General features: G+C 61.8%; 5 protein-coding genes and 1 long non-coding RNA gene across 8 annotated transcripts; 3 read left to right on the top strand and 3 right to left on the bottom strand.

The window, feature by feature from the left end:
- The first annotated feature begins 264 nt into the window (after positions 1–264).
- Positions 265–5,920, top strand: RPS6KB2 (ribosomal protein S6 kinase B2). Of its 3 annotated transcripts, none has more exons than XM_060102821.1 (15): positions 265–420; positions 782–822; positions 919–1,039; positions 1,386–1,454; positions 1,994–2,141; positions 3,228–3,285; positions 3,392–3,492; positions 3,571–3,661; positions 3,746–3,836; positions 3,954–4,061; positions 4,604–4,666; positions 4,811–4,888; positions 4,975–5,079; positions 5,179–5,291; positions 5,491–5,920. In XM_060102821.1, exons 1-15 carry the CDS (start codon positions 343–345, stop codon positions 5,690–5,692), a joined length of 1,467 nt encoding a protein of 488 aa, XP_059958804.1. In that variant the 5' UTR covers positions 265–342; the 3' UTR covers positions 5,693–5,920. The 3 variants fall into 3 exon arrangements, with proteins under 3 accessions (XP_059958804.1, XP_059958803.1, XP_059958805.1); XM_060102820.1 differs by having other exon boundaries at positions 4,972–5,079; XM_060102822.1 differs by lacking the exon at positions 782–822 and having other exon boundaries at positions 332–420; positions 4,972–5,079.
- A 342-nt stretch (positions 5,921–6,262) lies between these two features.
- Positions 6,263–8,968, bottom strand: PTPRCAP (protein tyrosine phosphatase receptor type C associated protein). Its single transcript, XM_060105128.1, is given in 5 exon segments — positions 6,263–6,877; positions 7,940–7,981; positions 7,984–8,170; positions 8,611–8,755; positions 8,935–8,968. Coding segments are annotated over 5 exon segments (1,023 nt in total).
- Positions 8,969–9,047: 79 nt separating this feature from the next.
- Positions 9,048–14,453, bottom strand: CORO1B (coronin 1B). The gene is made up of 11 exons (XM_060102823.1): positions 14,390–14,453; positions 13,381–13,580; positions 12,859–12,981; positions 12,625–12,754; positions 12,277–12,458; positions 12,069–12,188; positions 11,270–11,374; positions 11,043–11,188; positions 10,804–10,861; positions 9,695–9,973; positions 9,048–9,522 (listed from the first exon to the last, which is right to left on the bottom strand). The coding sequence occupies exons 2-11, from the start codon at positions 13,576–13,578 to the stop codon at positions 9,397–9,399; spliced, it is 1,467 nt and encodes a 488-aa protein (XP_059958806.1). The 5' UTR covers positions 13,579–13,580; positions 14,390–14,453; the 3' UTR covers positions 9,048–9,396.
- A 314-nt stretch (positions 14,454–14,767) lies between these two features.
- Positions 14,768–17,247, top strand: LOC132492967 (uncharacterized). Its single transcript, XR_009532943.1, has 4 exons — positions 14,768–14,958; positions 16,031–16,108; positions 16,191–16,294; positions 17,122–17,247. It is a non-coding gene; the product is annotated as an uncharacterized LOC132492967 (long non-coding RNA).
- A 1,820-nt stretch (positions 17,248–19,067) lies between these two features.
- Positions 19,068–20,453, bottom strand: GPR152 (G protein-coupled receptor 152). Its single transcript, XM_060105677.1, has one exon. The coding sequence runs from the start codon at positions 20,451–20,453 to the stop codon at positions 19,068–19,070; it is 1,386 nt and encodes a 461-aa protein (XP_059961660.1).
- Positions 20,454–22,565: 2,112 nt separating this feature from the next.
- On the top strand, positions 22,566–25,376 carry CABP4 (calcium binding protein 4). Its single transcript, XM_060104710.1, has 6 exons — positions 22,566–22,922; positions 23,316–23,346; positions 23,427–23,570; positions 24,630–24,739; positions 25,088–25,235; positions 25,348–25,376. Exons 1-6 carry the CDS (start codon positions 22,566–22,568, stop codon positions 25,374–25,376), a joined length of 819 nt encoding a protein of 272 aa, XP_059960693.1.
- Positions 25,377–25,657: the final 281 nt, after the last annotated feature.

Raw genomic sequence — 25,657 nt, 5'->3', positions numbered from 1 at the left:
CTCTGCCCCGTCCAAAGTCAAAGTCGCCCCAGAACCAAAATGCTCGGCTTCCAGGAGGCCCTTGTCCTGTGCCGCCCCGGAGGAAGCTGTGCTGGGAAGACTGAGGGGCCCGCGGAAGAAGGTTCGGCGGGCTTTAGCACCCCGGCACTCAGGAACTACCATTCCCGAGATGCCTTGTGACGGACGCCAAATTTTCTTGCCGCCAGCTCGCGGGAGGGGCAGCCTCTTGCGTCATCGGCGCGCGAGGCCGCCGTCGCGGAGTGATGACGCAAGGCCCGGGTCGGCCTGTCAGTCAGAGCGCTGCTAGGTAAGCGCCTGGGGGCCCTCGGGGCCGGCGCAGGCATGGCGGCGGTGTTTGACCTGGACCTGGAGACGGAGGAAGGCAGCGAGGGCGAGGGCGAGCCAGAGTTAAGCCCCGCGGTGAGTGGTCCGCCCGGGCGCGGCTCGATCCCGGCTCGATCCCATCATCCAGGCGGTGGGATCGCTCGTGCGCCCGCCCCCCCCCCCCCGCCCCCAGAGTGGGCTCTTCTCCTGCAGACCCCGGTCTGTCCAAGATCCCAGCCACTATTAGGCTCTGACCCTACCTTCACCCCCACCTGTCTTGCAGGCCCCCAGCCCTTCCCCTGCGTCTCCCTTTCCTGCCCTCGCCTCTCCTCCCCAGTCCTGGTCCATCGCCTGCCAGCTCCCATTCCTCACCCTCTCCACGCCTGGGCCAAGCAGTCCAGCTTGGGGGGAGGGAGCCTGGCACCTCCCTTGGCTCTTACCCCTCGGTTTCTCACAGGACGTGTGTCCCCTTGCCGAGTTGAGGGCGGCTGGCCTGGAGTGAGTGAGGGTCGTGTTGGGGGAGGAGGGAATGGGCTGGGGAAGGGCACCTGAGGAGCACTGGAGCTTGAGCCCGTTAACTTCTTGTGTCCACAGGCCTGTGGGACACTATGAAGAGGTGGAGCTGACTGAGAGCAGTGTGAACCCGGGCCCTGAGCGCATCGGGCCCCACTGCTTCGAGCTGCTGCGCGTGCTGGGCAAGGGGAACTATGGCAAGGTACTGGCCCTCCTCCTTCCTCACTGGCCTCACAGGCTTAGTCTTGCTGCACCAAAGGGTCTCAAAACAAATTAGACTTATAGAGACTTCTGTGGCGATCCAGTGCTTCCAATGCAGGGGGTGGGGATTCGATCCCTGGTCGGGGAACTAAGATCGCACATGCCGGCAGCCAAAAAGTTAAAAGAAAAAAAAGTTTGACTTGTAAATCCTCTTAGAATCGGACTTGAAATCTTTACCGCCCCACTCTTGGGTGGGCCTCTTGGTCCCAGTGCCAGAGCTTCAGGGTAGGGCTTTTTGAAGATAGGATATGGAGAGGGAGGTTGATCCTGTCTCCCCTGTCCTGCAGGTGTTCCAGGTGCGAAAGGTGCAGGGCACCAATGTGGGCAGAATATATGCCATGAAAGTCCTGAGGAAGGTGAGTCATTCATTCAGCCGACAGAGCCTCACCCAGTGGCTGCCATTCCCAATGTACTACAGCGGCCTTTGGGAGACAGCAGTGAACGGGGTGGAGGAGATGGTCTCTGTCTTGGGCACTTGCTTGTTTATTGTCAGTAGCAATTATATTGTTTTGCAGTATATTCTCAACCATGGGCAGTATTGCCTCCCAGGCAACGTCTGGCAATGTTGGCAATGTCGGTGTACATTTCTGAGTCATGACTAGAGAGGGGCTGCCACAGGCATCCAGTGGGTCGAGCCCAGGGATTCTGCTAAAGGTCTTACAATGCAAAAGACAGCCCCCCACAGCAAAGAATTATCAGCCCCAAATGTCATGAGTGCGGAGGTTGAGAAACATGGCACGACTAGAATAAACCAGTCCCTGGAAAGGATGGTTGCTGATAGCTGCAGAATTATGGAGAAATACAATGGGTTGATAGAGAATGGCTGAAGGGTAATGGCTGGAGGGACTGAGGGAGTCCTGGGGGCCCAGCTTCTAACCGATCCCTGCCTCTGCAGGCCAAAATTGTGCGCAACGCCAAGGACACGGCACACACGCGGGCTGAGCGGAACATTCTAGAGTCAGTGAAGCACCCCTTCATTGTGGAACTGGCCTATGCCTTCCAGACTGGTGGCAAACTCTACCTCATCCTGGAGTGCCTCAGTGGTATGAGTGCGGGCCCATCGGGGTGTGGGCAAGGCCAGGGAACCAGCACAGGGAGCTCTGGGGGGAGCTGGGAGAGACGTGGTATGTAGAATGGCCAGGGGGGCCCCACCTCATCCATCCCTCTGTCCGTTCATTCATTCATCCATCCATTCATTCATTCATTCATTCATTCATTCATTCAGCAAACGTCTGTCCAGTGCCTCTTGTATCCCTCACCGGTGTTGGGGGTGGATGGGAATGGTGGGAGTTTGTATAGATGTCCAGAGGGTTGTTTTGTCCATTTCTAGTAGCCCTTCACGTCCTGGTCCTCTCTCCTGTGTGCCCTGCATCCAGTCAGATCCCAATCCAGAAGGTTCATTCTCTGCAGTGTCCTCTATCCTCTCTACTCTCTTGGGCGGAGGGGAGGCGTCACAGTTGTTTCTTAACTGGCCTCAGAGCCTCCAGCTCACCCTCTTCCTAGTGTCTCCTCCACCAACTTCCAGGGTCATCGTCTCAGAGCACGGGATTGCCCCCAACACTCCTACTCAGAATTCCATGGCTCCCTGCAACTGCCCGGATCAAGCCTGGCCCCCTTGGCCTGGTGTCCCCTGCTCGCCATGAAGCGATCCGGGCCTGCTTTTCCTACTGACCCCATCTGTCCCGATGAGCCCTGGGAGCTTCATTTCCTGCGCTCCATCTCTGCACCCCCTTTAAGTCTCACCGCCGCCAGGGACTTTCTCTGTCCCCTCACGCTGGGGTTAACTGTGTCCTCCTGTCTCCTCTGTGAGGTTTCTGGTGGGCTCTCAGGGCCGCTGCCCCAGTCTGGCACTGGAGCAGCTGTGTGCGTGTCTGTCTCCCCCGTAGACTGAGCGTCCTGCGGGCAGTGGCTGGGGCTCTTCATCTCTGTCCCCAGCTTCACCCAGCACAGGGCCAGGCACCGAGTAGGCGTCGGTAGACGTTTGCTGAATTGAATTGAGTCCCCACGGCAGCTCTGGGAGGCAGGTAGGGCGGGAATTACGAGCCCCACTCTCCCCAAGAAGAAACCAAGGCTCGGCGAGCAGAGGACCTTGGTCCCAGCACACAGCTGCTGACATGTTTGTGTCGCAGGCGGCGAGCTCTTCACACATCTGGAGCGAGAGGGCATCTTTCTGGAAGACACGGCCTGGTGGGTGTTACCTCCAGCCTCTCTCCTGAGGGGGTCCAGGGACCCCTCCCCACCAGGGCCTGGCTGCACACCCCCACCTTGCCTTCACCCTGTCCTGTCTCTGCAGTTTCTACCTGTCAGAGATCACACTGGCCCTGGGCCATCTCCACTCCCAAGGCATCATCTACCGGGATCTCAAACCTGAGAACATCATGCTCAACAGCCAGGGTGCGCATGTGTGGGGAGGGCTGAGCCCTGTGGGGTGGCCTGGGGTCCTGACCGACCCGCCCTAACATTCTTCCTCAGGTCACATCAAACTGACGGACTTCGGCCTCTGCAAGGAGTCGATTCACGAGGGTGCCGTCACCCACACCTTCTGCGGCACCATCGAGTACATGTAAGCGGCAGCCGGCTGGGCCCAGGGGTCGGGAGGACAGCCAGGCAGGGCTCGGCCTGACTGATGGTTCCACCTGGCCCCCAGGGCCCCTGAGATTCTGGTGCGCAGTGGCCACAACCGGGCGGTGGACTGGTGGAGCTTGGGGGCCCTGATGTACGACATGCTCACTGGATCGGCAAGTCCAGCCTCCTCGGGAGGGTGGGTGTGGGGGCGGGAGGAGGGCCCCCTCCCGGGGCGGGGGCGGGCCCGGTGGGAGGCCCGCAAGGCTCCTCTCATCCTCTGCCTTCTCCAGCCACCCTTCACTGCAGAGAACCGGAAGAAAACCATGGACAAGATCATCAGAGGGAAGCTGGAGCTGCCCCCCTACCTCACCCCAGATGCCCGAGACCTCGTCAAAAAGGTGGGCTCCCTCTTGCCCTTGGTCCGGCCCCCGTCTCTTCTCCCAGGCCCTGCATGGGCTCCTGAGTCTCCCTGGGCCAGGGTTGCTGGAGCTCCCCACTCCCCTTCCCCCACCTGTGCGGCATGCCTTTGGGATGAGGAGCCCTGGCTGTGAGGTGTGAGATGTCAGCTCTGACGCAGACTGGCTGCCGACCTTGGACAGACCCCTAGTCGAGTCCTAATCAGCGAGCCTGCACCATGCACTAGCTGCTCTCCTCAAAAAGTCGATCACTGGGGACCACAGTGGGAGGCTAGGCACCCCGTCCAGGTTGTGAGCTGGACCCCCACAAATGTGCCCTGGGGTGATGCCAGCAAAGGCTTTGTGGAGAAGGGGCCATGGGACCAACCCTTGGAAATCCTGAGGGTGTCAGTAGGTGGAGACCACACTCCAGGGCCCCCACCGCAAGCCACGACCCCTTTGTCACCTTTCCCCACCCCCTGGGGCCACTCGGAAACAATCGGTACCTCTGCCCGAGACCCTCACCCCCTGCCCTTGTCCTGCAGTTTCTGAAGCGGAATCCCAGCCAACGTATCGGGGGTGGCCCCGGGGACGCTGCTGATGTGCAGGTGGGTCTGGGCCCATTACGAGGGGGCAGGGCTGAGCCCCCAAGGGTGTCTGGGTACAGGGGGCAGGGCCCTAGAGCAGAGGGTGTTTCTGAGGGAGCCACGGAGGGTGAAATGTTGGCACGTTTGGGGGCACTCTGCCCACAGAGGCACCCCTTCTTCCGGCACGTTAATTGGGATGACCTCCTGGCCCGCCGCGTGGACCCCCCTTACCGGCCCTCCCTGGTGAGTGGAGGTCCCACTGGCCTGGGGGAGGGTGGAGGCCCCTGTCCTGGACACCCCTGACTCTCCCCCCGGGGTGCCCACAGCAGTCGGAGGAGGACGTGAGCCAGTTTGACTCCCACTTCACGAGGCAGACGCCGGTGGACAGTCCAGATGACACGGCCCTCAGTGAGAGCGCCAACCAGGCCTTCCTGGTGAGGTCTGGGGGCCTGAGGGTTACGGGGACACGGGCAGGGGTGTGGCCAAGGAGTGGTGGACCCTGAGCATCGCCTGGCCCCGCCTCTGCCCCCTAGGGCTTCACGTACGTGGCGCCCTCCGTCCTGGACAGCATCAAGGAGGGCTTCTCCTTCCAGCCCAAGCTGCGCTCCCCCAGGCGCCTCAACAGCAGCCCCAGGACCCCCATCAGGTACCGCGGGGCGGGGGCCGTTCTAGCTTTGGCTCTGCCGTCAACCCCAGGGCTGCCTTGGCCGTCTCGGAACCAGCCTCAGCCTCTGTTTCTCCGTCTACCATGGGGACTTCTATGGCAGGGGCCGCCTGGGTGGGCACTTGACTGCATCCTGGCCCCGTGCCAGTAAATGCTGACTCTGCCTCGGTTTCCTCTGCAGCCCCCTGAAGTTCTCGCCCTTTGAGGGATTCCGGCCCAGCCCCGGCCCACCGGAGCCCCTGGAGCCCCCCCTACCCCCTCTCCTGCTGCCGCCGCGGCCGCCACGGCCGCCACCGCCGCCCTCGAGCACTGCCCCCCTCCCCATCCGACCCCCCTCAGGGACCAAGAAGTCCAAGAAAGGCCGTGGGCGCCCCGGGCGCTAAGAGGGTGGGTGGAGATGAGGGCAGTGGGACCCCGGGCCAGTTCCAGAGACCTAGGGCTGTGCCTAGGGGTACAGGAGCGAGTGTGCGTGAGTGTGTCTCTGCTGGGGGTGGCCGTACCCCTGAATCATGAACACGAAGGACTGCAGACTACGGCTGCCAGTCGAGGGGGGCAGCCCCCCTCACCTCCCGCAGTTGAACTGTGCCCTTGGATTATTAAAGTATTCAATCATGGCACTGACCTGGCTTCTCCTTTGGACTTCTGGGGCAGGGGCGGGTGGGGTCGTGCCGGGAGGAGTCCCGGCTAAGGGATGGGAGGGGCCGTGATAGGACCACAGAACGGCGGTGGGCGGGGCTAGAGGGGTTTTATTTCAGATGGCTGCCCAGTGCCCCCTGGGGACGGATGGCCTTCCTGGAGGGGCCAGGGATACACAGACCTGGGGACTAGAACTCGTGGGGGAGGCTCTCCAAGCAGGGGGTGTGGGTGACATGAGCCCAGGGCAGGCTGTGTCCAGCCGTGGCAGCTCGGGAAGCAGAGGCACAGTGACCGGGATGTGGCACGAGGGCTGGCTCCTACAGTGCGGTGACATGGAGGCCCTGGCCCCCAGCTGCCCTAGTGCTGTCGTCCCAGGCCGCGCTGCCAGCAAAGGCGTGCAGGTCACTCAGCAGGGCCTCGGCACTGCCCCTTGAGCCCACCGGCCCCTGGGAGCTGAGGCCCAGGCCCCCTTTGGTGTGATCGTCATAGGCTTCCTCGGCCGGCTCCGGGGCCTGCTGTGGGCTGGGCCCCTGTCCACACTGCCCTTCTTCCTGGGATTCACGCTCCTCTTGGCCACCACCCAGGTCGTAGTCATCTTCCACGTCCTGCTCGTCCTCCTGCCGCTCCGGGTCTTCATCTGGCGACCCCAGCTCAGCCCGGAGCCAGCGGCCTGGCGGGCTGGCCCAGAGCAGGCGGCGAGTGTGGCCCCACAGCGCGGCGCCCAGGCGGGCCGGGTGGTAGTAGCCCCCCGAGTCCCGGCTCAGGCGGCGCCAGGCCAGCGCCAGGCCGGTGGCCAGCAGCAGCAGCAGCAGCAGCAGCAGGACCACAGTGACCGAGGAGCTGGAGCCCGGGCTGTCCTCGGCGCCGCGGCCCGAGCCCAGGGCCCCTGGCAGGGCCAGCAGGGTCCAGAGCCCTAGGACGCAGGGCAGGTCCTGGGGGGAGACAGGAAGGGGCTCACTGCCTGGGGTTTGTTGCCTCTTGGGTAAGGTGGGGTCAAGTCAAGCAGAAAAGCCCAAGTCCTTGTCAGTAAGGCCTCTCTTGGCTCTGTGATGTCCGCCAGCGATGCGTCCTCCTCCCTCTCGCCTCCCTCTCTCCCACTGCACCATGTAAGCCGGCTCCTGCCTGGGGCCTGTGCACTGGCTGTCCCCTCTGTCTGGAATGCTCCATCCCCCCAGAGAGCCACATGGCTCCCTGCTCACCCTGGCTCAAGGCACCTCAGTGCAGCCTAAGCTGGCCTGGATTAGTACCCTGACATTCATCCCCGCAGCCCAGCCCTGCTTTACCCTCCTACCCCCTCCCCGACACAGGAGATAACTCTGCCTGATTAGTATGCTTATTCTTTTTTTTTTTTTTTTTACAGTACACAGGCTTCTCCCTGCTGTGGCCCCTCCCGTTGGGGAGCACAGGCTCCGGACATGCAGGCTCAGCGGCCATGGCTCACGGGCCCAGCCGCTCCGCGGCATGTGGGATCTTCCCGGACCAGAGCACGAACCCATGTCCCCTGCATCGGCAGGCGGACTCTCAACCACTGTGCCACCAGGGAAGCCCTAGTATGCTTATTCTTTTATCTTCCCCCCAGGAAGATGGGGATCTTTTTGGCTTAAGCACGTAAACAATTCCTAGTGCAGATTAGGCGCTCAAGAAATATCTGTAGGGACTTCCCTGGTGGCGCAGTGGTTAAGAATCCGCCTGCCAATGCAGGGGACGCGGGTTCGAGCCCTGGTCAGGGAAGATCCCACACGCCGTGGAGCAACTAAGCCCGTGCGCCACAACTACTGAGCCTGCGTTCTAGAGCCCGTGTGCCACAACTACTGAAGCCCACGCACCTAGAGCCTGTGCTCCGCAACAACAGAAGCCACCGCAATAAGGAGCCCGCGCACCGCAAAGAAGAGTAGCAGCCAAAAATAAATAAACTAAAAAAAAAAAAAAAAAAAAAAGAAATATCTGTAAAGACTCTGCCCCCGGGAGGAGGGGATGGAAGGGAAGGAAGGCACCTGCAAGGCCAGTGTTGGACCTGGCTCTTCCTGAGGCCCAGGAATGGGGGGGACCGAGCCCAAGGCAACTGTGTAGCCTCCATTTGGCCAGGTCCCAGGATGGGGGTCACTGAGACCCCTCTTCCTCCCTTCCAGCCACGGGGACTGCCCCAGCTGCAGCATTTCCGTTCAACTCTCCGTCCCTGGGGCCTTGGGCCTCGCAGGGCCAGGGCCTGGGGGAGGCGGGTGCAGCTGCCAGAGGAAGCCTGCGGTCAGAACAAGGCAGGTGGGGGGTGCGCGGGGGGAGGGGTGCCGAGATGCGAGCAAGGCTTCTCCCCCACCCCACACTGTCTGCCCAGGCTCCAGGGATGCAAGTAGAGGCTGTGTGGAGTCCCAGCTCCCGAGCAGAGCAGGTGAGAGTCCACCTGGGGGTCTTGAAGGGGGGTCGGGCACGGAGTGGGGCACTGGGGGGCCACCCCCTGAATCTGAGGGAGGCCCAGGTCTGATGTGAGGTGAGAGGAAGGCCCAGCTTCTGCCCCGGGCTCATCCCGGGTCTCTCGCCTCTGCCCCCTGCCTGGCTGCTCGTGCCCCCGGGCCCGCGGGGGGTCCTTCCTTAGCTCCTGGGGCCTAGACATTCCAGCCCTGACCTCCTGTGGCCCCCACCCCAAGGACCCAGCAGGCTCCACGCTCACCATCGGTCTGCTGGCCTCTCAGCGCCGGGCGCCCACCTCCAGCCCTGGCCGTGTGGAGCGAGAAATGAGCTTGCGCTCTCGAAGCACCTGGGGTTAACTCGGCGCTTCCGCTTCCTGCCCACAACACCCCGGGGTGTTGAGGTCTCTGAGGCCCAGAGAGGGGCAGTGAGTGGTTCAGGCAGGCACAGCCCTCCCTGCAACAGGACTCTCGTCGCCCCCCCCCACCCCGGGGCCTCTCAGAACCACCCTGATCCACACCAGATCCTCACCAGCCTCTCCCCGGGCCAGGCTGGGGCTATGGGGGGCGGGGTGGGGGATGCTCACGGTCCCCCAGACCTTCCCCACATTTACGATCCATGGGGGCACCCTATGTCCCCCCACAGGGGTCCAGACTTCCTTTCCCAGTCCCACCCGTGCAGCAGAAGGGCAAACCTGGCTTTTAGAAAGAGAATTTTATTTGGAATGAAAATATAGAGCCCATCCCTCCTGCTTCCTCAGGGGAGGGAGCAGGGGGGCTGGGTGGGGGTGGGGGAGACGGTGCCTCAGAGTAGAAGCTCTCCTGGGTACAAAAACCCTCCCCAGTAACAATGCCCAAAGCCAGGCGGTGGCTCCAGCCTAGGCCCACAGGATGGGTCAGGGTGTGGACTGGTCCCTGAACCTGCCCCAGAAACCCTCAGCGGGGCAGGGGCAGCCAGCCGGAGTCAGTGTGACCTGCCAGCAGAGGCTGAGTGAGAAAGGGATGGGAGGAGGAGGTGAATGGGGAGTGGCATCCACTGGGCCCGAGGTCTAGGCGTCTCCATTTTCCATGCGGCCCAGCTGCTCCTCCAGGCGGCAGATGCGATCCCCCTGCTCCTTGACCAGCGCTCTTAGAGCTCGCAGCTCCTGCATCACCTCCTCCAGCTTCCCAGCCTCCTGCGGGGACATGAGCGGGGGCAGGGGTTTCGGAGCTGCAGCCCTCCCCAAATCTGCTATCAGGCAGAGGGGCCTGAGGCCCAGAGAGGGGCAGTGAGTGGTTCAGGCAGGCACAGCAGACCTGGGAAACACCTGGGCTTCCCAACAACACCCTGAGCTGAGGGGCACCTACCCCGGCTCCGGCAAGGCTGCCGCCAGGGGCGGCAACACTGGTGAAGGCAGCAGGCGTGGAGGCCCCCGGACGGGGGGAGCCAGGGGCCGCGGCGGGCCGGCTGTCTGATAGCACGTTGCGCCGGTTGACCTTCAGGTCCCGCTGTTTGCTGGGCACGTAGGCTTCTCGCAGGGAGATGAGGATGGGGTTGGCATCCCGCCCGCTCACCCACTCCTCTGCCTCCAGGGCCGCCTCAGGCCCAGCCGTGTCGGGGTACAGATCATCCTGGAAGAGGTCCGACTGGGCGGGAGGGAGGTCTGGGTCAGCTGGGGCCCACCTACAGGGTCCCCTCATCTGGACCCTGATTGGCCACCTCCTCAACACTCTCCTGGCCTCCAGGCTTGCACCCTGTCAACCAATCTTCCCATGGCCTGACCCCTAGTGACCTTTCTAAAGCTCAAATCTGTTCTTTCACTTCCCTCTGGACACCACCAACAGCTCCCTCTGAAGATTCCCCCCCACCTTCCCAAGCAGGGGCCAGCTACGTGGCTCTGTGGGACTCCAGGAGCCACATCTGTGCCCTATGGACAGTGAGTTCCTGGGGCTGGCCCCATCGAGCTCGTCCTCAGCTCTGCTCCCTGGACGTGCCTGACATGCTACCCTGTGCCCTCAGTAAACGCTGGCTGGAGAGAAATGAAGCACGTTCAAGGCTCTCAGCTGGGGCTCTGAGGCCGAGCCACATGTGGCCGAATCCCCACCTCACGGGAGCCTCCACTGCAGCCAGCCTCCCCGCTGCTCTTTCCATTCCCACCTCTGTGCCTTCGCCTGGCTGACTACCCACCCCTCACTGGAGGCTCTGCCCCAGCCATGCTGTTGGTCCTGCCTTGCCTCCTACAGGGAGACCTCCAAGGCTGCCCAGTATCTGTCTCCTGTGGCTCATGCCGAGCGAGGCCTCAGTTCACCCTGTGTCTCATCCCTGCCTGCCCCTGGCTGGGCACGCTGGCATCTATCCAGCCCACTGACTACACTCACACTCGGCCATGTCCCATTCACAAGCCTCACCTTGGTCACCCCTGTGTGGTCTGTCTGCTAGAAAGGGAGTGGGTGGGCAGGGAACCAGGTGGCCTCACCTTTCGTGGCACAGTCATGACAATGGGCTCACACTTGCGCTCGTGCAGTTTGTAGAACCTGGGAAAGGGCGGGGAGGGAGGACCCATGGGTGGAACCTGCTCCCCACCAGCTCTCCCAGCTCCCTCTGCCCTCCCCTTCCAGTCCTTACCCTGGCGCCTCCCCCGGGCTGACCCCTGACCCTGGGGCCCCTCTGGGCCGGTCCCTGCTCCTGAGCAGCCCCCCACATCCACCTTCTTACCGGGCAATCTCGCACTTGCTGACCTCCAAGCCCCTCTTGGGCATGCTGCCCATACCCCTCTGGGGCTCTTTGCTGGTGAACGTGTTCAGGAAGTGGATGTAGGGGGGCTCGTCTGTGATCTCAAAGTACCGGATGCTGGAGTCACCCTGCAGGGTGGGAGGGGGCAGGGGTCAGCACCCGGGCCTGCCTATCTCCTCCCTGTCCCCACCAGCCCTGACCAGCCCTACCTTGCCGCAGACGTAGACCACGCTGGTGTCAGGGTCGTAGAAGGGCAACAGAGCCCCGTTGCTAGAGTCCAACTCCTGCAGGGCCATGGGCTCCCCGAAGTTTTCCTGGCACATGGGTTGAGGGGCAGTCAGGCCAGGCCAGAACCTGCCCTCTCCCCTCACTGTCCTAACCCCTCACTGGGACTGGCCCCAGCTAGCCTCACAAGCCAGCTGGCACTGCCCCTACCATGGCCACCCTTTGCCCACACGGTGTAGCCCGGCCAGGCCCTCCTGGCTCCCCTCCCTCCACTCCCACGGTCCCATTTTCCCCGCCTACTCCAGGCCTTCAGACTACCCCCAGGCCACCAAGCAAGTACTAAGAAAGTCCCCACCACGCGGGAGCCAGGGGTGCCGGGCAGCACCAGCTGCTGTCTCAGAGGGGCCCCTGGAGGTCACTAGACAGAAGGTTAAGCCTGTGCGACAGAGCAGTTCACAGGAAAGACTGGAAGCCTTCCTGGAGAAGGGGACCCCTGCACTGGGCCTCGGAGGACAGCTGAGTGTTAACAGACAAGCAAAGGAGGGAAGGGCCTTTCAGGGGCAAGAACACCGTGGGCAGACACGGAGGCAGGTGGAGGCGGTGGGGGAGGCCAGAGAGCAGGGGGCAGGGAGAGGAGAGGCTGGCAGGGCTCCGGGTCCTGGGTGCCTCAGGTGCCAGGCTGAGAGCCTGGGAACGACAGGCCTCTCCAGGTGACCTCCGCCCTCCTCGCCCAGGGTGGAGCCCGTCTTGAGGCCGCCTGCTCGGGCCGGCCGGGCTACTCACTGGGTCCCAGAGCGCCAGCTGCCGCTCGCTCATGCGGCTGAAGCCCGTGGTGAACACCTTGCCGTCTGCCAGGAAGATGGCCCGCATGGGCCGGGCCCCCTCGTGAGCCTTCTCCCGCTCCTGCCGGGGAGATGGAGCGGTCAGTGTGGAGCCCCAAGAGAGCCCCTCGGCCAGTCTGCGGCCATCCTCACCCTCCAGGGCCACGTACCGCCACCAGAGTCCCCCGGCGTGGGTCAATGATGCGCACGCTCTTGTCCTTGCACGCGGTGCAAAAGAGACTGCCGTTGCGGTTCCAGCTGACGTTGTAGATGAGGTCAGGGTGCAGGCTGTCCAGGCGGTACAGCTCCTCCGCCGTGCCCACGTTCCAGATGAGCACCACGTTGTCACAGCCTGCCGGGCGGGGGGCCATCAGCTCAGACCACCCTCCTGGGACCCGACCTGGCACTCCACCTCTGTGGGCCTCAACCTTCCTGGGTGTCAGATGGGCCTGGGAGAGGGTGTGGGATGCTGCGGAGCTGTGTGCATCGAGGGGCAGGGAGGGGGCAGCGGTGCAGACCTGCGCTGAGCAGCACATTGCGGGCCGTCGGGTGCCAGGTGATGATGCCCACTCGCTTGGTGTGCCCCTCTAGCACCACCACCGGCTCTGTCAGCGGGGAGACCAGCCCGTTCTCCGGGATCTGCCACACCTGGGGAGGGGTGGGGAGGGCAGCTGAGGCCCCTGCTTAGCCCCACTGCCAGGAGCCTTGAGCCACATCTGCGACCCCCGCCCCATCACAGCCCCATGCCTCACCATGACCGTGCAGTCCTCCGAACCGCTGGCGATGACTTCGTCATTGTGGGGACACCAGTCAATGTCCAGGACAGGTCCTGTGTGTCCGCACACTGTCGGGTAGGCCTTGTCAATGCGGCCGGTCTGCAGGCATAAGGGGGGCAGTCAAGGGGGACCCAAGATGCCCAGGCTCCATCCCTCCCAGAACTTCAGCCCTCCCCTCTGTGGACGGGGAATGACGAGGTTGGCCTGGCCCACAGGTGGCCCAGATGTGACTCTCACTCTGCCTCCTCCTAACCCACCTCTTCCTCACAGGTGTCACCAGGTGAGCAGGAGACGTTTGTTGCCTCTGACCCTGACTCCGTGGCAATAAAAAACAGACTTTCCCTGTCTGTGCTAACACCTCCCAGGCAGTAAATGTGGATTACGACACCTGCCCGGCAGTGTGGGGATGGGCAAATTATGGGTTGTGAAGGGAGCAGAGAGACCTGACAGATGCAACCAAGCTGGCTCCAGTCTCCTCCCAGCCCCGATGGGGCCCACCTTGCTTAGGGGGAGCACCAGGAAGGCGCCTCCACCGCTGGCCTCCACAATCACTGCCAGGAACTTGGGGTTGACGGCGCAGAAGGTGCTGTCCCAGGTGACACGGGACACTCGAATGTCCTCATAGCACTGGTCATTCTTGACAGGCTGCCCGAATACATGTCGGAATTTGCTCTGCCGAACCACTTTGCGGAACATGACTGCAGGGTGGAGAAGCATATATGTCAGCCTCTGCCCATCCCAACAACCCCCAAGCCTCCCGGGGCTGCACAAAGGGAGTGGGGAGGATGCAACAGGGCGCCTGGGCCTGATAACCTGCCTGGCTCTCGGTTTCCCAAGTTACAGGATAGGGTCATAGGGCTGACCTGGCTGCCTCTCCCCAAGGGGGGATCTGAAGGCAGAAATGCATTGACCTCCTGCAGAACCACTGCTGAGTCCTGAGGGGCTCTGCTGGACGCTACCCAGGGCCTCTCCCCGGCCTCTGGTATGCGTGTGGGGGAGGGGGGAGGTGCCAGAGTCAGTGCAAGCTTAGCTCCTTGGTGGGTCCTAGTCAGTTCCCAGCAGGCTCCTTCCTGCCCAGGATTTGCAAGCAGGGTGATGGGGAGGATAGACAGAGGAGGCCGGAATGATATCCGTTGTGGGTCCGCGCTAGGCCACAGTTCTGGGTCCCACGGAATGTGCAGTGCCTGCAGGAATGTGCAGGGAGCCCCAAGCCGGTCCAGGGGGCCTGGCAGGACTGGGCGGGGGTCGGGACGCCGCTCCCAGCCACAGAGCATCCCAGATCGCCCTCAGAGCGGGGTCCAAGGTGAAGCAGGAGCCCAACTTCAAGGATCCCGGTCTGGCAGGGGAGACGCTGAGCGGCCAGGGGTAGTTGGGACTGAGGGTGGGGCGCCGCGGAGGGGAAGGGCTCCTCGGACTCGCGACCCCCACCCCAGCCCCCTGCGGCTCTGCCCCCGAAGTCCCGCCCAACCCCCCGCCTGCGCCCCCAGCCCCGGCCCGTCGCGCTCACCAGGGACGCCGGGAGGCTGTAGCACTGTCCTCGGGTGGCTCCGTATCCCAGTCTCTGGGAAGCAGGAAGCGGGAATCAGGAAGTGACAGAGGAGAGAGGGGCGGGAGGCGGGGGGCGGGGCGGGGGCTCAAGGGGGCGGGGCCGAGGTCACGCGCGGAGGGGCGGGGCGGGAGGCTGTGAGCTGTTGCCTGGCAGGCTGGAGCCTGAGGAGTGCGGGGCCGGGGCCTCACGGGGCTCGGGGGCGGGGCCTGGGCGGGGCCTGAGAGAGCTCCGCCCCGCAGCCCCCAGGTCCTTCTGGGGCAAAGGGGCAGGGGCAGGGGCAAAGGGGCAGGGGCAGAGGCAGGGTCCGGGATGGGGATGGGGCCGTAGTGCGGCAGCCTGGCGGCAGATCCGGACCCCTTCCCCATCTTGCTCCTCCTGTCGGCGTCCTCAGGAGTCGCCAGGGTTGGGTGGAGCCCGCCCTCCCTATCCCACACCTCAATGCATACTTCCCGGTCGAGTCCACCTCGACTGTGAAATATAGTATCTACTCGGACAGGCGATATATTCACATGCCTCAGGTTACAAAGGTACGTGCTCTTGGTACAATGTAAATAAAACAGTGGTGTTTTAGGGGGCGAGTGGAAGGCCCAGCCCTCTCATTCTCCCCGGTGAACACCTTTGGGTCCTGCCTGGCCTCCTTATTAAAAAGAGAAATAAGGCCATGACCTCCAGACCCCTCAAACCTTCCTTGCTTTCCTCAGCCATCTCCCACCGAGGCCTGGAGGTCTGTCCACAGATGTCTCCCTCCTCCTGGCCAGCTCCCGAGACAGGCTGGCCTCCTGGATCTACCTCATCCCCATCCCACCCGGGCAGGCTTAGGTGTCCCTGTAGGTCCCACAGGCAGAATCTGCCCCCTCCAATCTGGCATTCTGTTTGACTCCAAAGTCCTTGCTTTTCCCACTGCTCCATAACCCCTATAGGACAGGCCAATCCTTCCAGCCCAGGACCAGAATGTGGGTGGTTTGGAAGAGGAAGTGCAGCCACAAAGCTTCCCTCTCTGTTGTGTCCCACAGGCAACAGCCAGGGGTCTGTCTAAAGCCCACACCAGATCCCCTACCCTGAACCCTCTCCCTTTGCCCTTCATCACATCAATGACCCACCGTCACTGCCCCCTCCCCCACCTGTTACCTTCCTTCATCCTCTCTACATGTGGCCCAGTGACACTGACCCTCCTTATCCCTGAAATACACCACCTCCCTTCCTACCCCAGGGCTTTGGCACATCCTGTTCCCTCCATCTGGAAGCGCTTCCCCCAGATCTTGAAAAGACTCCATCCCTCACTTCCTCCAGGTCTCTGCTCAAATCTCACCTCCTCTGGGGGCCCTCCCTGACCATCCCCCTCACCCATCACTCTCTGGCCCTTACTTGTTCCTCCTGTACGTTCTTAATCACTACCTTATGTTATATTGTATAATTATTTTGTATATTTGCTTTATTTTTTATTTTTGGCCGCACTGCACAGCTTGTGGGATCTCAGTTCCCCAACCAGGGATCGAACCTGTGCCCTCAGGAGTGACAGCTCAGAGTCCTAACCACTGGACCACCAGGGAATTCCCCAATTATTTGTGTATTTGCTTTTTGTCTGCCTTGTCCCGCTAGGACATCCGCAAACTGAGGATTGCACTTTGCCTTGTTTCCCACCATACCCGCAGTTCCTAGAACAAGACCTAGCATACGGTATGTGTTCAATTAATGTATACTGAATGAATAAATGAACGGCAGCCCTGAATGTGGAATTGAAAAATGTTCATATTCACAGCTCTCAATGTCTGGTGCCTATGAAGGAGAGGGAAGTGTGTACCTGCAGAAGGGATGAATCTTCCAGAGGGCAACAGGAGCCTAGCCCCATGGAGTGTGTTAGGGGTAAGGGGAGGGACTGTGGACTGTGGGGGGTAAGCCCTCCCTTCATTCCCTCTGGCCTTGGGTGTGCATGTTTCCTCCGATACAAAACCCTCCCCTGTGGGCCGGGAGGAGAACTCCTCTTTATCTCACAAAACCCTTCATGGCACTGCTCTTTCTCCTGGATGGCAAGTACCCATTATGAGTGGGGTTCCCTTCTGGGACCTTGGAGGTGGGGCTGGCCCACTCTCCAAGAGGTAGGGTTAGTAGCATCTTTTTTTTCTTTTGGCCGCACACCGCGTGGCATGTGGGATCTTAGTCCCCCACCCAGGGATGGAACCCACACCCCCTGCAGTGGAAGAGCAGAGTCTTAACCACTGGACCGCCAGGGAGGTCCCCCAAGAGGTGGGGTTAGGATTACGGACGAGAGTTGAAGGCAGGTGGCTGGCACCGAGGATTTAATCCCTGATCTGCCTCATGGGAAACAGCTTCGGGATCCCTACCTGGGAGAAGGAAGAGGGGCACTCTGCAAGGGGGACATCAGTCCAGACCCTGCCCTCAGGAAGTGTGCAGTCCAATGGGGTGGGGAGTGTGAAAGCATTTGGAAAGTGGAGGAGGAGGCTGTGCGGTGGGGCTGGGGGGGGCAACCCCTGGTGGGCAGGATGCTGCCACGTGGGCTCTGGGGGGTCAGTGCTGTCCCAGGTCTGAGTGAGACCTGGGGCTGTCCACTGGCATAATCGAATTAGTGGCTAACAATGATTAAGCACTGTGTGCCAGGCAAGGATACGAGCACTTCACAGGGATTAACACTCTTAGAAAATGGAACCATTATTATGATCCCTATTTTACAGATGAGGAGACTGAGTCTCAAAGAGGCCAAGAACCTTGCTGAAGATCACACAGTTGGTGAGTTGTGGAGAACCAGGATTCAAACAACCTCTGAGGGGCACTAGAGGCCATGTGCTAACCCCACCCAAAATGAAGGCTGGCTGAAAAAGCACCTAACAAGTGCTCAATAAATATTTGCTGAATGAATGAATTCAACAAATTTGTGCCTGTCCAGAAATCTCTCCCACCAGCCTTGGTGCCCACAATTGCAGGAAATGCTATGATTATGCTGCTGGTATCAGCAACACCACCACCCAGCATGCTTCCATCCCCGGGTTTGGTTAATGATCACAACAGCCACACTTGCAAAGGGAATGTTATCACCCCATTTTACAGAGGAGAAAACTGAGGCAAAGAGAGACCTGGGAACCAGAATCCAAATCTGACTGCACCATTTCAGTCTGCCTATACAGCAAGCACCCCTGGGAAGGGTAGCACGTAAAATGTCATTGTCATTTACACTTACTGGCAAGGGCATCTCTCAGCTTCTAAAGGTCACAATGCTGAGCTAATGGGAAAGGATGGGGGGGCGGGGGGTGAAAGGGGAAAGGGTTCATGATTTTGGAACCCTGGGGATTGGGTGGGGTGAGTGCCAGTAGAGAGTGATGGATATGAAAAGGAAGTGGCGTGGGGGGTCTGAAAATAGACCTTCAGCACTTCCTAGTTTTTCTAGCAGTGTCTGCAGCTTAAGAGGGAGCAGGTTGGCTCTGCCCTAGAGACACCGTGTGACCTCCAAGGAGCCTGTGCTCTCTCTGGAGCCCCTGGTCCCCAGAGTTCTCTGCTTGGACATATTCCCATCTCTGCATCTGGGCTGAGTGTATAGAAGGGGGTCAGGCTGAGGCAGGACAAGGGCACTCTGTACCTCCTCCATGGTGGGGGATGGGTAGGTGAGCACTCGAACCCTTAAACGTAGCAGACCTTGAAGTCCCCTGCAGCTGCCCGAGGCATGGAGGCCGGCCCATGCTCTCTCAGGCCACCTGGGTGTCTGCAGCCCAGAGCTGGTCATGGGCACCATGATCTGCCCCCAAAGTTCACAGGATCCCAGATGCTCAGGCCAGGTGGCACCTCCTCCAATCCATCCCCAGCCCCTGCAGGGACATCCCTGGATGTCCATGAAGGAAGAGCACCTGTTCACTGAGTCCCTACTGTGTGCCACTTCCTGCCAGGCACCTCACACACTTTCTCACTTAATCCTCACAATGCCAGATGAAACAGGAGCTCCGAGGGTGCATCAGCTTGTCCAGAGTCACCCAGCGCCGGATTTGAATCCGGGCTTGCTAGCTCTCGCCTCTGTGCCCACCACCTTGCTGAGGGAAATCCTGCCCCAGCCCCACTGCCTGTTGGGTGCAGGGGGCTGGCAGAGAGGGCTTGGCCGGGCCAGGCCAGCTTGTGGGCTCCTAAGAGTCTGGACTCCTGATGAATGGCTCCCTTCTCTGCAGGGACTTCCTCTTCGGCTCCTCGTATCCAGGTTAGAGGTTGGGACAGGAAGGGGGGCAGGGAGGGAGGGAGCAGGGGAGGTCAGATCAAGCCGGGAGAAGTCACCCTGCCAGTCTTTCTCCTGCAGGACCGAGGCTAGGGGGAGACTGTCCGTGGAGTCTGGGGGGCATCGGAGGGCAGAGCCCGGCAGGGCACCATCAGCTGTGGTAGCTCAGGGGACTGTTGGAGCACCGTGTGTGGGCCAAGCACGGAGGAGCTTGCTGGGATCCGGGCAGGGACATGACGCTCACGACAGACTGTCCGGGACTTTTGGCTGCTTCGTGCTCACGTCACCCAAGTCCGTCTGCCAGGCCAAGGGACTCGCTGGGGTTTTCCATGAGGACTTCCTCCATGGCAGCCGTCCTCTGACCGGCTGGTTCCTCTGTCTCCCCAGCTCTTCTGCTGCCCTGGCGGCCCCGGCTTTCCCAGACTCTCAGGTGGGGCCTGCACCCGGGACCTCCTCCTGGGGGGTGCTGCTGGGGCTTTCTCCCTCAGAGGCAGCAGGTTCGGCTGGGTTCACAGGGGCCTCTGGGGTGGAATCCGTGGAGGGGGCAGAGGAGGCTTCGTCACAGGGGCTGGGGGCTGAGCTGGCTGGGGCTCCAGGGGGCTGGGCCTCAGGGCTTGCCTGTGGCTGGGCCCCAGCATCCAGCTGGCGCTGGGCCTCGTGGTTCTCCTGGGGCTGCGCCCTGGGGTTCAGCTGAGGCTGGACCAGAGAGTCTGACTGTGGCTGGGCCGCGGACTCCAACAGTGGCTGGGCTGTGGGGTTCACCTGTGGCTGGGCCTCAGCCACTGGCCCTGGTAGAGTCTGATCCTCAGAGGCCGCTTGGGTCTGTGGCTCAGCCGCAGTGAAGCTGCCCGGCCGCTCCTCACAGAGAGCTGCTGCGAAGGAGGAGAGCACGGCGCGCAGCAGGGCCCGGAGGTCGGCGCTGGCCAGGAGGCAGAGGAAGGGGCTGAGGCAGCTGTCAAGCAGGATCAGGTAGTCAGAGTAGACCAGGGCCTCCCAGAGCAGGTAGCCGGGGTAGATGTCCCACAGGAAGGCCAGGTACAGCAGCTGCGCCAGCTGGTAGGGCAGCCTCAGGACCACATAGGCTGACAGAATGGTCTTGGCCACGCGGGCAAAGCCTCGGCAGGCCGTGGAGCCGGGCTGGCGGCGGCAGGTTCTGCAGGTGGCAGCCTGGGTGAGCACGTGGCAGACGAGCAGCAGGAGGAAAGGCAGGAAGCCCCCCAGGATCTCGAGCATCCGCAGCGGCAGCTCCTCGCTGTCCCAGAAGTCCAGGCAGATGACCAGGTCGTACCACCAGACGGCGGCCTCGGGGAAGACCAGCCAGGGCACACTGAAGAGGGTGGCCAGCACCCAGACCCCGGCACAGACCCAGAGGGGCAGGCGGGCTGGGCGGTGCTCAGGGTACCAGCGAGGGCACAGCGCAAGCAGGCAGCGGTCCAGGCTGAGGGCTGTCAGCAGGAAGAGGCCGGAGGAGTAGGACACGCCCCACAGGAAGTAGTAGAAGCGACAGGCGGCCGTCCCCAGTGGCCAGTGCCCTCCATGCTGGATCTCCAGGATCTGGAAGGCTGCTGCCGCCAGGAACAAAAAGTCAGAGAGGGCCAGGCTGAGCAGGAGCAGGGCGAGCCGCGTGCCCGCTCCCTGCCAGGCCTGTGAGCCGGCCAGCCACGCCATGAGCCCGTTGGCTGGCAGCCCCAGGAGCAGCAGGGCCACCAGGAAGACCGTGTCCCAGCCACCCTGGGGGTAGTCCTCATCATCGAGCTCTGTGCGGGGCCCGTGGCCAGTGGCACCCAGGTTGACTTCCATAGCAGTGTCCATCTGAGGTCCCCAGTGTCCCACTGGATGTGGAGTGGGTGCCTGGTGAATCAATGAAGGCACGAATGACTGAAAAGAAGAGAGAGGATGCTGTGCATCTCCATGCAAGTCGCTGTCCCTCTCTTGGCCATCATCATCACCTTTGGGGTAGTTGACCTTTGCCAGGGACTTTAAACAGATGACCTCACCTAGTCCTCATACAATCCATTCTACATGTAAGGAGAGGAAGGTTCAGAGGATCAGTGACTTGCCCAAGGGCAGAGGTAGGAATGTGGACACCAGGACTCTAACCATTCTGCTACACGGAATTCTCACTGCGTCCAAGCAGACCAAACCAGAGGCTTTCAACTATATTTCAATTAAAATATTGTAGCAGAACTCCTATGTGAACTAAAGCTGTGTGCTCAGGATAACGGAGGGAGAGCGCTCTTAGGGCTCCAGGGAACACAGTCTAAAAACCACTTGGGAATTCTCTGGCAGTCCAGTGGTTAGGACTCCGCACTTTCACTGCCATGGGCCCCGTCTTCATCCCTGGTTGGGGAATTAAGATCCCTCAAGCCGTGTGGCGTGGCCCAAAAAACAAAACAAAACAAAACAAAAAAACCCACTTGGTCAGAGCATCACAGGCTCCTTTTAGCCAGTATCCTGGGTTCAAATGTTTAAGATTCGGACTCCCCTGGCGGTCCAGTGGTTAAGAATCCACTGCAGGGGGGCACGGGTTCCATCCCTGGTCGGGGAACTAAGATCCTGCATGCCGTGTGGTGCGGCCAAAAAAAGAAAAAAGATTCTAAGAAGGAAGGGCTCAGGGCCCCTGGGCCCATAGGAATCCAAGGGTGGACAGGGAGTCTGGGGCAGAGAGTGGCCCCCACCTGTCCCCTGGGGCTACTAAATAGAAAAGGGGGCAGGGGACTCAGCCATGTGATGAGGATGAGGGTGGCTGGGTCCCAAGAGGCTTGCCGCCCTCACCCCACCTTCCCTAGATGAGGGAGGGTGGTTCCCTCTGAGGGTGGAGAAACTAGATGTCCAGGAAAGACTGGATCCTGCCACGTGGCCCATGACTCCAGCCACTTGACCTTTTAGCCTGCTTGTCTCCCCACCTCCAGGGCCCTTACTCAGGCAGACCACACTCTGCAAGCTCCAGCCCCTACTGGATCAGAGCCCTGGGCTCCCCTTGGGCCCGGCTGGTGAGGCCTGGCTTACCTGTAAGGTGCAGGCTGCTGGCTGGAAGGAGCAGTGCGTGCCTGCCTGCTCAGAGGTCCGGCCGTCCGCACGGCCCCACGCCGGGGCCTGCTGCATGGCGCCCGGCGGCACTAAGGCGGCCGGTGTGAAACCCAAGCTGGGGGGACATCAATCATTCATGGGGCTGCTCGCCGGGAAACCCTAACCCCGGCCCAGTAGGGCCAAGTGACCAGCCAGGCCCCCCTATTCCTGACAGGGCCAGATGGCTGAAACCCCTCACCTTGGGCCCCTCCAGCTCAGGGCAGGCTCTGGGTTCCCCCAGGGTCCACCTCCTCCGAGGTCACCCTCAATCATCTGTGATTCAAGGCCTCTCTGGTCTGGCCTCTCTTCCTGAATTTCACATACCCTCTGCTCCGGCCAGGATGTCGCCCACGTGGGGGCCACGGTGGGCAACTCATCCTCTCCTTTCCCACCTCCCAGCCTTTGCCCACACTCTTCCTCCTACTTGAGATGCCTCTCCGTGTCCTCTCTTAGCTAAATCCTGCCTATCTCATACAACTGGGCTGTCTTTGACGCTTCAGCAATATTGCCTCCGTTTTATAGATGAGGCAACTGAGGCTTAGAGAAGTGAATTTGCTGGGTCTCCCAGCTCATAAGCCGCAGAGCTGGTGTCCAAAGCTCACTGCAGCCAACATGTCCTGGCACGCTGTGCTGCTGAGGATGGTTCCCCTGACCCATCTGGCTCTGCCTTGGCCACCCCCAGGCAGAGGGCTGGGATTAGGGCCTGGGCTGCCTGCCTCACTTACCCTAATCCCCCTCAGGGCCCGATCCCTGGCCATCAGCTCTCAGGCTGGGGGTGCATAAGCAGCTTTACGGGTCCGGAGAGGCCGGGGTGCACACTGGAGCTGCACTCTGAGCCCTGTCACCCCTCTCCGCATGGCCACAGAGCAGGTGAGGGGGCAGCATGGCCCAGACCCGCCCCCCGGACCCCGGAAGCCCCCTGTGGGCGTCATGGCTTCCAGTAGTGGTGCTGAGGGGCTCCCCTTGACCAGGAGGAAGAGCAGCAAGAGGGCGAAGGGGCTCCGAGGGTCCCGGAAGGGCACTGGCAGCTCTGGGGAGCAGACCCTCACGCAGGGCCCCGAGGCCCTGGGGAGCAGCAAGAACCCCTCCAGGACTGGAGACGGGCAGGAAGGGCCAGCCTCTCGTCGCCAGTCCCACCGGCATCGTCCTGCCCCCCGGCACGATCCTGCTCAGAGGACATACGGGCCCCTGCTCAACCGCATCTTTGGGAAGGTCAGGTGGGGCTGGAGCAGGGCTGGGGGGCCTGGGGGTGAGGCTGGGGACTCATGGGCTCAGGCTCAGCCCACCCTGCCCCTTATACTCAGGCCTCCTCCAGTTTCTGCTCCAAACTCAGGAGCCTGGGCTGAGAGGGTAGAGTTTCTGCAGTTTGGGGGTGGCCTGGGCAGTGGGCAGAGCTAGACCCCAAACCCAGGGGTCTGTGGCAGCGTGGGGCCCCAGGAGCAGGAAGGGGCTCATCTCTTCTCCTGGGGCCCGTGGGACTTCAGCTGCCTTCTCCTGCCCTTGTGGGATGGGCCCTGCCCAGGCCAGCGTGGGCTGGGGCTGGAGGAGGAAGGGAGGCCAGAGCCCTGGCCGGCCCCAGGGACATGCTGGACTATGCCCCTGCAGGACCGCGAGCTGGGCCCCGAGGAGCTGGATGGTGAGTGGCCCGTGCTGGCAACGGCGGGTGGGAGGCGCCCCAGAGCCTGGCTGCCTGCGCCTGACCTCCCTGCCCTGCAGAGCTTCAGGCTGCCTTCGAGGAGTTTGACACGGACCGCGATGGTTACATCGGCTACCGGGACCTGGGCGAGTGCATGCGGACACTGGGCTACATGCCCACGGAGATGGAGCTCATCGAGGTCTCCCAGCATGTCAAGATGCGAAGTCAGTGCTTGACCACACCTGCCCGGGGGAGGGCCGGGGTGCCCGAGCCACCTGGCTTTGCAGCCGGGGTCCTCTCCCGGCCTTGTGGTTCAGGGGAAGGAGAGGTGGTGGGAGGCGGCTGTGGGGTGAGGCCCCGGTGACAGTGGCGTGAGGGGTTGACAGTTTCCAGGACAGTTTGACACTGGCCCCCAGGGCACAGGGGTCGAGGGTGACAAGGAAGGCGCCGGGTGACCCAGGAGAGCCCCTTGGGGCTCAGGTCGAGGACCCCCGTCTGTGACTGAGGTAAAGTGGTCCGTGCCAGTACCAGCCACCAGGGCTGTCTCTGTCTCTCTCTCTCTGACCCTCCCGAGGCTACTGAAGAGAGCCTCCTGAGGTTCTGTGAGGCCCCGCGTGACAGAACCCTGGCCATTCCTTGCGATTAAATGTCTGATGGGCTGCCCTTGTGTGATTATCATGAGCTGATTGGTCAAATATCAGATTCCTTTCATCCCAGGACTCTTGCATTTGCTTTTTCTTTACAGTTTCCAAAATGGGATGTGATTTACAATTGACGTGAATATTTTCGTGTCATGCTTCTTTCTTCTCCCCAAACCTGTTAGTTGACCATTGGTGCTTTTTATGATTGACGGCGCCTTAGAATCCAGGACAATCTGGGGATGCCTCTTAGGGGTCTTTGCCGCCACCCGTGGGGTTCTGGCACTTTGCAGCCATGAACCCCAGCCCCATCCGCACCCTGTCCCCGGATGAGGAGGGAGGCTCAGTAAGTCACCCAAGACCACACCATCAGCGGCAGAGCCAGGAGCCTTTGAACCTGGGGTCTGTCTGGTTCCACAGCCTGGCCTCTTTCCCCCACACCCGGCGCTTCACTGAGAGCGCCTGAGCACTTTGCCCCCATCGGAGCCCCGAGCTGTAGCCTCCTACCCCCCTTGCCCTGCCCCCGCCCAGGGACGTGGACACTGGTGTCCTTCCTGGATGCAGAGCCGGGCAGGGGCTGGCCCTTGTGATGCCCTTCCTCGGACCCCAGCCCTCACCACTGTGACCCTCTGCCTGGGTCCGCAGTGGGTGGCCGCGTGGACCTCGAGGAGTTTGTGGAGATGATGGGCCCGAAGCTGAGGGAGGAGACGGCACACATGCTGGGGCTGCGGGAGCTGCGCATCGCCTTCCGCGAGGTGTGGGGCGTCCAGATGGGCGGTGGCTGGGTGGCTGGGCGGCATCCTTACTGGCCTCCCCCCAGGAGGCCAGGGGAGAATAGAGCCTCAGCCTCTGGAGGCCCCGAGCCCTGCAGCTGGTGGGACTAGGGCTGGAGAGGGGTCGGAGAGGGTTTAGCTCTCTCCCAGCTGGGGGTCCACCCAGGGAGACCTCCTGGGGCAGGGAGCTAACGGCCTCAGCCTGGGAGGAGGAGGAGTGTGTGGACGGACGAAGGTGTGGGCGTCCAGGCACAGGATGTGGCAAGGTGGAGGCGGGTACAGGCAGAGGCAGCTTTGGGTGGGAAGGGCTGAGCCCTGCTGGAATCTCAGTTTGACAGGGACAGGGATGGGCGGATCACGGTGGCAGAGCTGCGGCAGGCAGCACCGGCTCTGCTCGGGGAGCCACTGGTGGGTCCTGAGCTGGACGAGATGCTCCGAGAAGTGGACCTTAATGGGGACGGCACCGTAGACTTTGATGGTGAGTCTCCTACCTAGACAAACGCCCATCCCTCCGGCTCCCAGGCTGAGCTCAGTGCCTCCTGGCATGGCTGACCTGGACTGGCCCAAGCCCTGCCCCTTCTCCCCCGCAGAGTTTGTGATGATGCTTTCTACCCACTGAGGCTCCAGGAGGGAGACTGTTGCCCCTCTGGCCTCAGACACCAGCACGGTTCATGCTGCACACCCTCCCTACAAGGCCCCAGGATGAAAGAAACCCAGCAGCCCCAGGCTTCTGCTCCTGATAACCTCTGGCTGGAGAGTTGGCTTGTGATGTCACCTGCCCACCCTCATCCTCACCTCCCTTCCACCCGAGCTGCCTGGAGGAAACGTGCCCTCAACCACCCATCATTCTCTGGTGTGAGCAAGATTTGAATCTCTCCAGCCCCTTGGGAGGTAGGGAGC

This window comes from Mesoplodon densirostris, chromosome 7 (assembly GCF_025265405.1).
Source record: "Mesoplodon densirostris isolate mMesDen1 chromosome 7, mMesDen1 primary haplotype, whole genome shotgun sequence".
NCBI classification, from domain to species: Eukaryota; Metazoa; Chordata; class Mammalia; order Artiodactyla; family Ziphiidae; genus Mesoplodon; species Mesoplodon densirostris.
The sequence above is the reverse complement of the archived record's forward strand: the minus strand, read 5'-3'. Positions and strand labels throughout refer to the sequence as shown.

What these genes read in the sequence shown, in the direction of transcription:
- RPS6KB2 (XM_060102820.1), top strand. Translation starts at nt 343, where the DNA reads ATGGCGGCGGTGTTTGACCTGGACCTGGAGACGGAGGAAGGCAGCGAG. An exon ending in AGCCAGAGTTAAGCCCCGCG is followed by an intron (nt 421 to 781) that starts GTGAGTGGTCCG and finishes GGTTTCTCACAG; the next exon opens with GACGTGTGTCCCCTTGCCGA. An exon ending in CCATGAAAGTCCTGAGGAAG is followed by an intron (nt 1,455 to 1,993) that starts GTGAGTCATTCA and finishes CTGCCTCTGCAG; the next exon opens with GCCAAAATTGTGCGCAACGC.
- CABP4 (XM_060104710.1), top strand. Translation starts at nt 22,566, where the DNA reads ATGGCCACAGAGCAGGTGAGGGGGCAGCATGGCCCAGACCCGCCCCCC. An exon ending in CCAGCATGTCAAGATGCGAA is followed by an intron (nt 23,571 to 24,629) that starts GTCAGTGCTTGA and finishes CTGGGTCCGCAG; the next exon opens with TGGGTGGCCGCGTGGACCTC. An exon ending in TGCGCATCGCCTTCCGCGAG is followed by an intron (nt 24,740 to 25,087) that starts GTGTGGGGCGTC and finishes CTGGAATCTCAG; the next exon opens with TTTGACAGGGACAGGGATGG.
- CORO1B (XM_060102823.1), bottom strand. Translation starts at nt 13,578, where the DNA reads ATGTTCCGCAAAGTGGTTCGGCAGAGCAAATTCCGACATGTATTCGGG. An exon ending in CAATGTGCTGCTCAGCGCAG is followed by an intron (nt 12,459 to 12,624) that starts GTCTGCACCGCT and finishes CCCGCCCGGCAG; the next exon opens with GCTGTGACAACGTGGTGCTC. An exon ending in TGGTCTACGTCTGCGGCAAG is followed by an intron (nt 11,189 to 11,269) that starts GTAGGGCTGGTC and finishes CCCACCCTGCAG; the next exon opens with GGTGACTCCAGCATCCGGTA.
- GPR152 (XM_060105677.1), bottom strand. Translation starts at nt 20,453, where the DNA reads ATGGACACTGCTATGGAAGTCAACCTGGGTGCCACTGGCCACGGGCCC.